The sequence below is a fragment of the Plecotus auritus genome (assembly GCF_963455305.1).
Source record: "Plecotus auritus genome assembly, chromosome: 10".
NCBI lineage: Eukaryota > Metazoa > Chordata > Mammalia > Chiroptera > Vespertilionidae > Plecotus > Plecotus auritus.
The window spans coordinates 30,353,601-30,364,793 of NC_137785.1; the positions used below are offsets into that span (position 1 = coordinate 30,353,601).

At 53.5% G+C, this 11,193-nt stretch overlaps 1 protein-coding gene across 1 annotated transcript; it reads left to right on the top strand.

Annotated features, from left to right (window-relative positions):
• The first annotated feature begins 732 nt into the window (after positions 1-732).
• SCN1B (sodium voltage-gated channel beta subunit 1) lies at positions 733-10,076 on the top strand. Its single transcript, XM_080643420.1, has 6 exons — positions 733-1,138; positions 2,315-2,481; positions 3,217-3,457; positions 8,676-8,817; positions 9,303-9,374; positions 9,462-10,076. The coding sequence occupies exons 1-5, from the start codon at positions 1,099-1,101 to the stop codon at positions 9,367-9,369; spliced, it is 657 nt and encodes a 218-aa protein (XP_080499546.1). The 5' UTR covers positions 733-1,098; the 3' UTR covers positions 9,370-9,374; positions 9,462-10,076.
• The last annotated feature ends 1,117 nt before the right edge of the window (positions 10,077-11,193 follow it).

Consider the following 11,193-nt stretch of genomic DNA (forward strand, 5'->3'; position numbering starts at 1 on the left):
TGGGGGAAAAAGGTAACAAGTAAAGGAGGTCAAGTAAAGACGGGGGAGGCAGTTTCTCTGGAATGGACAGAACCCAACGAAGGTGACATTGAAGCCAAGAGCTGTAGGAGGAGCTGGTGTGAGCCTTTTGGATACTTGGGCGAAGAGTGGTCCAGGCAGAAGGGAGGGCAAGGGCAAGGGCCCTGAGGTGGAAATGAGCTTGGTGTGTTGGAAACAGCAGGGACCTGGGCAGCCAGCTTAGCAGTGGGAGAGAGGAATAGAAGATGATGTCAGAGACAAAGGAGGGGGCATCCTCCTGAAAGATAGCACCCCAACCCCCCAGGGTGTCCTCTGGTTTGGATCCAGTGTCCCTCCTGTTTGGGAGGGGTCTGCCATGCTCTGGCCTGATGCCAGGGATCACTTGGTGGTCCAGCAAGACCCTCTTGATCCCATGAGGATGATCTCTATAATTTGAATTCTTAAGCCCTGCCCCCAAACTGCCCTCTCAGCCCCCTTGTGATTCTGGGGGTGACCTTTCCCAGACTCTGACGCTGGGGGTTCCCAGCCTCTGGAGGGGCCGGACACCCAGACCATGCGCCCTTGCCCAGAAGCCGTCGTCCCTGAGCCATCCGGAGAGGCCGGTGGAGCGGGCGCCTCCCGGGCCGCTGCGGCAAAGGCTTGGCTGCCGCGCCCTCCCCCCCCTCCGCCCCCCTCCCGCGGTGATTCATCCCGCCCCCTCCCTCTCCCTCCTCCCTCACAGGCCGCCGCCGCGGCTGCAGTGCGCAGGAAAGCGGGGCCCGCACCCAAGCGCCCAAGCCTAAAGGGGCCTGGGTCCGGGCATCTGGCGGATGCGCCGGGCTGTGCGCGCTAGCGCAGCAGCCCGACCAGCAGCAGCCACCCGCGCGGCGGGGATGCCCGGACGCCGGGCCCGGGGGCTGGGCCCCCGGCGGTAACCGGAGCGGGGGGGCCGCGCCCCCCCTTCTTCCCCCACCTCGCTGGTTCCAGAGCCGCAGCTGCTGCGCCCGCGCGCTCCCGGGGACATTCTAACGGCCGCCGGGCCCCGCCGCCTCTCGCCCCGCTATTAATACCGGCGGCCCGGGAGAGGGGCGCAGCGCAGTCATGGGGACACTGCTGGCTTTCGTGGTCGGCACGGCGCTGAGTAAGTGAGCGGGGGGCGCGCGGCGAGGGACACAGCGGGGCACGGTCAGGCAGCGGGTTCAGGCTCAGGGCCCCGGAGTGGGGCGAGGGCCGCTTCCGCCCATCCCCCGGCCTGGCTGAGTCCCTTCAGAAGTTGTGCCCACCGGGCGCGGGGCTTGGGGGGAGGGGTGAAGTTGCGGGTGGGCCAGAGACGGCGGGGTCCCGCTGGCACGACTTCGCGGCTTCGGGTGGCCAGCTGGGGGCGAGGAAACGCGGAGTCAGCTGCTCCCGGAGCTCCGCAAGCTGCAATGTGACACCCACGCCGCAGGGGTGGCTGGGGGTGGGGGAGGAGGCGGCGCCCGGAGACTGAGACTAGAGAGATGGGGAGGCTGAAAGAGATGGTGACAGGAGAGGGAAGGGGCGAAAGACGCAGAAGGACCGGAGTACTCTGGAGTGCTCCATTGGGAGACTGGGGAGATGGAAGTAAAGGGGCAGACAGAGAGGAGAGAGAAACAGAGTTTGCCAGAGGAAGAGATTGAGGAGAGTTCATCTGAGCTGCAGAAGGAACAAGTTAAAAGAGGCAGAAAGAGATGGAGACACGGGGAGACACGGGGAGGAATGGAGCTTACAAAGGGATAGGGAAAGGTGGAAAGAGCGCGCGGGAGAGCGTGTCTGAGCCTGGAAAGAGAACACGAAGGGTGGGACCTTCAGAAAAACCCCTAGGAGAGATAAAGAGGGGGGAGTCAGAGACAGTTATTCAGGAAGGTGGAAAGGGACGGCAGAGTAAGGGAACAAGAATAGAGGAAGAGACAAAAAGACCCAGAGCTGGAGCTGGAGGCACAGCATTGGGTAGCACATACTGAGAGTTACTGAGCACAGTAACAGCCCTATTGATTGGGGGCCTTCTGTGTGCCACCCCCCGCCACACTTTGGGGCGTTACCTAACTTATGGAATCTGCTCAGCAAACTCCAAAAGCAAAGATGATTGCTTCCCTCACCATTCACAGAGGAAAACTGAGGCTCAGAGAAGATGGGTGACTAGCCAAGAGCACACAGAAAGTGGCCGAGCCAGACTGTGTCCGGCTCTGTCCACTTGTCATCATTATTGAGGGGAAACATGGCTTCCGAGGGGCCTGCGGGCCAACAACCTGCGAGCCGAGCATGGCCTAGGTGATAGGTGTCCCTGCTGTCCCCACAGTGTCCTCAGCCTGGGCGGGCTGTGTGGAGGTAGACTCGGAGACGGAGGCTGTATACGGGGACACCTTCAAAATTCTGTGCATCTCGTGCAAGCGCCGCAGCGAAACCACCGCTGAGACCTTCACTGAGTGGACCTTCCGCCAGAAGGGCACTGAGGAGTTTGTCAAGGTGTGTGGGAGCCCCACCTTGGGTGTGGGAGGGTGAGCGTAGGTGTCTGAGTGGGGGCAGGATTGAGGGGGCTGATTGTTTGCTCTCAATAATGTGCTATTCTTGATGACCTGAATTTAAGTTTCAGTTCCACCGCTGACCAGCTGGTGACCTTGGGGAAATCACTGAGCCTGTCTGAGCCTCAGTTTTCTCTTCTGTAAAGACAGGGTGGTCATGGTGTCCAGCTCGTAGTCTGTGTGAGGATTGACTGAGATGATGTACCTGGCCCACGGTTGGCACAATGGAATTACTTTGTACCAGCAAAATATTTTGGGTGGCCGTCACAGAGGAGAAGCAGAACGTTTTGACCTCCTTTACACTATGTGTGCTTTGAATTACAGCTGAGGAGGCGCCACACACTTTTAGGGCCCACTGGAGAATTAGGGTCTACAGCAGCGGGATCAGGCTGCCTCTGTCCAAGAGTGAGGCGGATGTCTGGAGACCGGGCAGAATTGTAGAGAATGAATAGGGGCTGGGGGAGTGATGGGGAATGCGTGTGAGTGTGTGTCTCAGGACTAGGGACACAGTCAGGGTCTGAGGCAGACCCAGGCATGACCCTAGCCCCGCTGTACCCTCCCTGCCTGAGCCCATGTGTATATCCATCCATATGTCTGTCTGTGTGTCAAGGCAAGGGACAGAATAGAGGTCTAGGTGGGGTACATGAGCCCAGGCAGTGACCCCCACCGCTGCCCGCAGATCCTGCGCTATGAGAATGAGGTGCTGCAGCTGGAGGAGGACGAGCGCTTTGAGGGCCGTGTGGTGTGGAATGGCAGTCGGGGCACCAAGGACCTGCAGGACCTGTCCATCTTCATCACAAATGTCACCTACAACCACTCGGGTGACTACGAGTGCCATGTCTACCGCCTGCTCTTCTTTGAGAACTATGAGCACAACACCACCATCGTCAAAAAGATCCACTTGGAGGTAGTGGACAAAGGTGAGTCAGGCCCTGCCTGTCTCCCTCCACTGGCAGATGGAGGGACAGATGGCAGGAAGGGGGCAGGCTGGCTGCATTCTGGGCCAGCCAACTGCCTACGGCAGCAGGGGGAACAGCACCTCTTTCCCCAACCCCAACTTTGGCCTCCATTTCCCTTCAATTCATGGAGATGTCACAGAAGGCCTCTCCCATGCAAGTTCTGGGTGTGAAACCTTTGCTGTCTGTGCTGTGTGACCTCTGGCAGGTGTCTTTCTGACTCTGAGCTGAAGGGTTTGTCCTGTAGGAAACAGGACAGTAATGGTATCTACCTTTCAGGATGTTGTTTGAAACATTCCTATGTTCCAGGGAGGTTGCAAGGACTGAGTGATATGCTGGGTGTCAGCTGCTGGCATGCCTGTATGTGGGGCGATGGTGGCAGTTCGGCTTGTCAAGTAGCCTGAGCTCTGCCTTCCCGTGTCACCGTGGGGGAAGAGATGGCAGTGCATCACTTAGAGTAGTGCTCCTCCAATCTGCACACAGCCCTCCCGGAGTCTTGCCAATGTGTGGATCTGGACCCAGCAGACCTGGTGGGCCCAGGGTCCATTTCTGAAAAGTGCTCAGGCGAGACTGGTGCTGCAGGTCTGGGGCCACCCTGAGGAGTAGGCTCTAAGATGTTTTTGAACCGTTTCATCATTTTGGCTTCAGTTGCCTTGGACCCCTTCTCTGAACCATATTCTGAAGGATGTAAATTGGAATTTTCCAGGGCCCTATGACCCATATCGGCTTAGAGAGTTGGGGAGCTATCCCAGACCTTGGACCACCAAAAAGCTGTGGCAAGGATAGCCCTTGGGGCCCGTAGCACACACACACCATCATGGGCAATGTGATCGTCCTTCCTTTCCCCGAGACAGGCCTCAGCACCTCATGTAGATGGAGACCCTCTGGGCTGGGGCTCTTATAGGTTGGGGAAGCCCAGGCTCAGGGAGGTAAGATTACATGGCCAAGGTCATGGGGCTGGGACCTGAACTGAAAACCAACCAAGCCTGTGTGACTGCCGTTTCTGCTTTGGCATGATTCACTGTCTTCAAAGTGACCTAGCAGCCCGGCTGGTGTGGTTCAGTGGCTGAGCATCAGCCCATGAAGCAGGAGGTCACGGTTTGATTTCTGGTCAGGACACCTGCCTGGGTTTCAGGCTCAATCCCCAGTAGGGGGGTGCAGGAAGCAGCCAGTCGATGTTTCTCTCTCATCGACGTTTCTATCTCTATCCATCTCCCTTCCTCGCTAAAATCAATAGAATATATTAAAAAAAAAAACAAACACCGAAGCGATCTGGCAGAATTCAATGCCGGAGATGTGTCTGAGCAGCTCTTTGGTGTAGGACACCATGCTGGGTGGGCAGCACTCACACAGCAGATGGGGCCCTGCCTGCATGAGTGTGGAGAAGGTGGAGTGGCTGTGACAAAGATGCTCCCAAGTACTGGGGCTTATAGTCTGTGTCAATCCTCTCTCGAATCAGTGCTGAGATGAGGGGTTCGGGGGGCAGGAAGGTGCCGTGATCCCGTCAGGCACCACGGTCTTTCCATCTGTGGTCTTGCCTGGCTCAGGCTGCCGTCCTCATCTTTGTGGTGGAGGCTGGGGCTCAAGCACACCGTGGGCCAGTAAGGTCTCTCTTTTTTAACATTATCTACCATATTGCTCTACTCTCAGAGTCTATGTTCTTAACACCATCTATCACATATAGAGCTCTTTATGTTGTGTTCGCAGAGCCTGCCATTTTAGCATTACCCCCCATTCTCTGGTGTTTTTTATCTACTATATTATAGTATTGCCTTTTAGCATCACCCACTATACTATAGTGTTTTATATTATACTATTTTAATATTACCTAGCATACAACAGTATTTTTTATTATAATCCATCACACTAAAGTATTTTTAACATTATCTACCATACTATCATATTTTTATCATTACCTACCATGCTGTAGTATTTTAAAATATCAATCATATTATAGTATTTAAAAATTAAATACTTGTTACACTATAATATATTCACCACCCACCATATTGTAGTATTTTTTTTTTTTTTTTTTTTGTTAATCCTCAGCAGAGGATATTTTCCATTGATTTTTTTTTTAGAGAGAGTGGAAGGGAGAGGGAGAGACAGAGAGAGAAACATCATTGTGAGACACATTGATTGGTTGCCTTCTGCATCCTGACCAGGGCCAGGGATTGAGCTTGCAACTGAGGTATGTGCCCTTGACTAGAATCAAACCCAGGACCCTTCAGTCCACAGGCCAAAACTATCCACTGAGCCAAAGCAGCTAGGGCATATTGTAGTGCTTTTAACCTTACTCATCAAATGACAGTATTTTACTGCCCCTGATATTATTGTATTATTAGCATTGTTGGCCATGCCATATTCTTTTTCTTTCTTTTCTTTTTTTTTTTTTTTTTTTGGTGTCTGTGTGTAGAAACTGTTGAAAGTTTCATGTTAGTTTGGTCTTTTTTTAAAATATATTTTTATTGATTTTAGAGAGGAAGGGAGAGAGAGAGATAGAAACATCAATGATGAGAGAGAATCATTGATCAGCTGTCTCCTGCACACCCCCTGTTGGGGATCATGCCCACAACCTGTGCATGTGCCCTGACCGGGAATCAAACCGTGGCCTTCTGGTTCATAGGTCGATGCTCAACCACTGAGCCACACTGGCTGGGCCATATTCTTTTTTTATTTTAGTTCACTCTCTTACTGAGTTTCAACATTACCTATCAGCCTATGTTGCTTCCTGATAATAACTGCTAAGGAATGAACTGAGTCATTTCTAAAGGAGGGGCAGTGGGTGTTGGTGGTGAGACCTTCACTGGCTTGGCAGAGGTACAGAAGATGGTAGGAGACATCTGCGGTCCCCACTGGGAGTGGGGCTGGCAGATGGGGAGAAGAGGGCTAATTCTATTTTGGATATGTCAGCCAAGTGTAAGTGAATCAGGAGTCTTTGGCTAGAAATAAATGATCAAGTTTATTTAAAAGTCTTAGGGTTTGCAAACTGAAAACACAACTAGACAATACCCAGAGTGTTCCGAAGAAGAAAGAAAAGCTAAGAGCTCTCACAGTGAGAAGTGCATTCGTGAGAAAAACCAGTCTTACCTTCTGAGCCTCTGGATTAACCCAAGATGTGATTTCCCAGGAGTCTAGTAATCTGGATAATGGATGTCAGTAGGTCTGGACACATGAGCATTAGTTCAAAAGTTTACGTTTCCAGGCTAGTTGAATCAGGAGTAGAGTCATTTCCTCTGCCTCTACCTATTTGACTTTAGTAATTTAGCAGCTTGAACATAGTGATTTCATTTGATTTCTTCACTCTTTCCTCAGATGTGCCCATTATGAGTGAAGAATGTCTTGAGGTGAAGCAGTGTTTGAGGCTGGTGAGAAGTCCGGCCTGTGTGGGCACGCAGGGGAAGCTCTTGTAAGATTTGGGGTTTTTCAAGAAAGCAAAGATCTCCCCAGAGAAGGTGCCTCTGAGCTTCTCTGTGACCCTGTGCCTCACTTTCTCATCTATAATGAGGGAGAACGCTGGTCCTCCCTCTGAGATGTCTGCATGGGTCGATGGGGACCACACTCTCTGTACAGCAGCTGTTACCAAGTCTTTCTTTGGCTGTGGAAGCTTTACAGAGCAGATAGGAGCTCAGACCCTGCAGTCAGTTAGAGTCGGGGGTGAATCCTGGCTCCGAGTCCAGTCCTGGCTGTGCATTTTTTCTCAGCACCTTTCCCTCTCTGGGCCTCAGTATCCTTGTCTGGAAAACGAGCTATAGAGCCGTGTCTGTCACTGTCCTAATCAGATTGGAAGAGCAGGAGGTACAGAATTCCTTAAATCATTGGGCACTGAGTTCCAGGAGCAGGGTTGTGAATTCTGGTGATGTGAGCTGTATTGAACATTTATCAATCAACTCAGCATGCTTCCTGAGGTCGGTTGGCATGGGAAACCAGAACTGTCTCTACCTTCGGGGTTGTTTCGAAGAGTCAGGGGGATGCTCAGATAAAGACCAAAGCACAGAGCCTGGCTGAGAGCACATATTCACTGCGTGAGATGCATTCATGAGATCTTTTGAGTAAATGAATGAATGAATGAATGAAGTGTGAAACCCTGTCCCCACCTCCTCCTGTGGGGAAGTAGGGGGGAAGCATCCAGCCCTGTACCCTCCCTTGCGCTGGCCCAGAAAGCATCAGTGCCATCTGCGGGTGAGCAGCAGAAAGTGCGCACTGACGGAGGAAGACCACATGGGCACAGTGGGGGAAGATGAGATCCTGGCCAGCCGGAAGGAGGGGCTGGGGATGCAGACACCTGTGGAATCTGGCCTGGGTGCCACAGTGGCCTTCAACTCTGGTCCCCTGGCTAACTGCACTCCTGTTCCGTTTAAATTTAGGCTCAAGGAAAGGAGCCAGTGCTGTGGAAGGATAGGGGGTTTCCAGAGAACAGCCTCAGCAGCCAGGGCTTACAGTCTGTGAGTGCATCCAAGCACCTGAGGGATGTTAACTGCCATTTTCTCTTCCCAGCCACCCTGTGAGAAGGCATGAGTATTATCATCCTCATTTTACAGAGAGGGAATCAAGGCCCAGAGGGGGAGAGTCACTTGCCTACGGTCACACAGCTACTAAGAGGCAAAGCCCTGACAGTCTGGCCCTAGATCCCTTGCTCTTGAGTCCTATGCTATACTGCCCCAATAATTACAGTAATAATATTAATAATAGAAAATATTTATTGACATCTATATGTCAAACACTAGTCTATGACTGTTTAAAAGCCCTTTTAATTCTACATCACTCTCATGAAGGAGTTATGATTATCAACTTTTTACAGATGGGGAAACTGAGACCCAGAGAGGTTGAGTCACTTGCCCAAGGTCACACAGCTGGCAAGTGGCAGAGCCTGCATTTGAGCCTGAGCCTTCTGGTTGCAGAGCTATAGCTCTTGGGCACCTCCAGCCACCTGACTGACACAGATGCACCCTCGAGGTACACAGGGAGGCAGGATGAGGTGATCCTGCAGCCCATCACAGCTGGTGACCAAGACCACAGTAACAGTGATGACACTAGGGAAGCCGCACATTGCCATGTGCAGACCAGGCCCAGGGCGGGCGAGCCACTTGTCCCAGCTGGCACAACAAGCTTGAGGAACTCAGGCGGTCCTGCCTCCTGAGCCTGGCCTTAGCTGCCACTTAACCCTGCCTGGCCCCTGCAGCCAACAGAGACATGGCGTCCATCGTGTCTGAGATCATGATGTATGTGCTCATCGTGGTGTTAACCATATGGCTTGTGGCAGAGATGGTTTATTGTTACAAGAAGATCGCTGCTGCCACAGAGGCTGCTGCGCAAGAAAATGCGTAAGTGGGGTCAGTGAGGAGGGGGGAGGCAACCCAGGACTCCCGAGAGGGGAGCGTGAGTTAAGTGGGGAGGGGGGGTGGGCAACCCCGGGCACCATCTGCCAGTTGTCCCTAGAGGGGGCATTTGTTGTCAGAGATGGGAGAAGGTCCCAGCCCTCTCCTCTCTTATACTCTCAGCCACACTTCTTTTAGGACCTAGGGTTCAGGCCCAGAATACTGTCCCCCAAAGATATAGGAGTCCAGGTCCCAGCCTGTTTCTTCCCCGGGACCCAGGAGTTTGAGCCCCCAGTCCTCTCCTGCCTCAGACTCAGGACTCCAGACTCCAGCCTGGACTTCTTGTGGGTCACTAGGAGTCCGGCCTGTCGCCCCTCCTTTCTCTAACTCCGGAGCCCTGTGCTCCTGGGGCAGAGACCAAACCCTCCTCAGTCTCCTGGCGGTGGGCCAGCCTGATGGGGTCACTGTCCACCTGGCCTTTGCTCCCACAGTTCGGAATACCTGGCCATCACCTCAGAAAGCAAAGAGAACTGCACGGGTGTCCAGGTGGCTGAGTAGCCCTGGTAAGGTGGCTGTGTGGGCAGGGGCTGGTAAGTCTGGGAGGGGGTCAGTTCACTAGGTCCCTGATCCTGTTTCTCCCTCACCTTTAGGCCCTGGGCTCCTCAAGGAAGAGCCAGCCCTAATGGGGAACTTCCGGGCAAAGCCTGCCCCCAATGGGGGTTGGCCATTCCTGGGCCTCCACAGCCTCAGAGTCCTGCCAGCGGAGCTGCTAGGGTGGGAGGGACAGGTGGCTTAGCGCACACCCTTAATCCAGCCTTCTTCCTCCTGCCCACTTGCCCACTCTCGCCATGCATGATGGCTAAAGCAATACCGCCGCTGCTGCCACCCCTGCTTCTGCTGCCTGTTTTTTTGGGGTGGGGGCGGTGAGGTGGGGGCAGCGGCTCTGCACCCCTCCTTCTTGCTGATTTGCACACATTGGCCGCTCAGACACGCACTGTGGGGCCCAGCCCCTCCCTGCCCAGCGGGGTCGTGAAGGCCAGAACAGTTTTGCGCAGGGGGTTCTGGAACCCACTTCAACCCTCACCGACATTTCCCCTCCTGCTTCCTCTGGCTGGACCTGGGGTCCCCTCTCCTGTGATGCACTCCTGCCCAGCCCACCCTCTCTCACCAGCCTTGGATTGTGGCCACTTAGAAAGTGGTCCAGACAGCCTCGTCTCTCTTTACACAAGTAGTTTTGTTCGTGAAATAAAGATTCTTGGACTTGATTTCTAGTCTCTCTCGTGAACCCAGTCGCCCTCTACACTCCACCCCCAAATCCAAGAGCCTCAGTTTTCCCTGGGACCTGCCCTCCCTACACACACTCAGGGGTAAGGATGGGGAAGGAACAGGTGGGTGCAGTGTCTCAGGCTCAGTGCCTGCTGAAAGCCCAGCAATTGCAGCCGCTTAGTACTTGATTAATGTGGGATGGGGGTGTCATTAGCTCAGCAGTGACCGTGAGTGGGAGGGAGACTGGGAGGGAGCCAAGGAGGCAGCGCGGGAGGGCGTGCTGCCGGGGGGAGAAGAGGCACAGCAGCTGTGGCGTGGGTTTTTGTGTCCCAGGCCAGCACAAATGAATCAGGAGGCTTTGTTAAAATTAAAAATGGCAAAGTATTCAAGGGTCTTGGGGTTTGCAAATAAACACTATCATGTGATACCCAGAGAGTTCCCAAGAAGAGATAACAATGGAGAGAGAGTTCATACAGTAAAAAGCACATGCGTGAGGGGAAAGTCCGTTCTGCATTCTTGGCTTCTGAACGGGTCTGAAGTTGTGATCGGATGTCAGGGGTCTGGATACATGAACATTCTTCCCTAAGCTCTTCAGAGGGTGATCTATAGGGTTATATCTCCAGCCACTGATGCACGGCTGGAAAGTCTAAAAGTTCTAGTTTCAAGTGTAGTCAAAGCAAAAATAGAATTGTTTCCTCATACCTTACCCTAACTGACTTCAGAAATGTAGCGGCCCTCTATAGTGACTCCATTTCATTTCTTCCCTCATTCCTCAGCAGTGTGGGTCTCTCTGGAGTGGTGCAAGTTGGAGAGGGGGAAGGAGAGAGAGGGGAGAGACGAGGGGCTGAGCAGCACCAAGTCTACACCAGTGTGTCCCCTGTGGGAGGCTGTGGCTGAGTGGGGTGAGCAGGTGGGTCTGACGGTGCGAGGACAGCCTAGCTGGGGTGAGAGCTGTGGTCTGTTTATGTGGCTGTCCACAGTCAGGTGTCTGATAGTGTCTGGCTGTTTATCTGGACCTGGGGTGTGACGTGGATCATTCTTGACCACTAGTGTGACAGTGTGTATTTGCCATTGGTCACTTCCGGCCACTTGGCTTGGGCCTCAGCACTCAGTGCT

Excerpts from the sequence above, each read along its gene's own strand:
- SCN1B (XM_080643420.1), top strand. The coding sequence starts at position 1,099 with ATGGGGACACTGCTGGCTTTCGTGGTCGGCACGGCGCTGA. Across the intron at positions 1,139-2,314 it reads CGTGGTCGGCACGGCGCTGA|TGTCCTCAGCCTGGGCGGGC; the intron begins GTAAGTGAGCGG and ends CTGTCCCCACAG. Across the intron at positions 8,818-9,302 it reads GCTGCTGCGCAAGAAAATGC|TTCGGAATACCTGGCCATCA; the intron begins GTAAGTGGGGTC and ends TTGCTCCCACAG.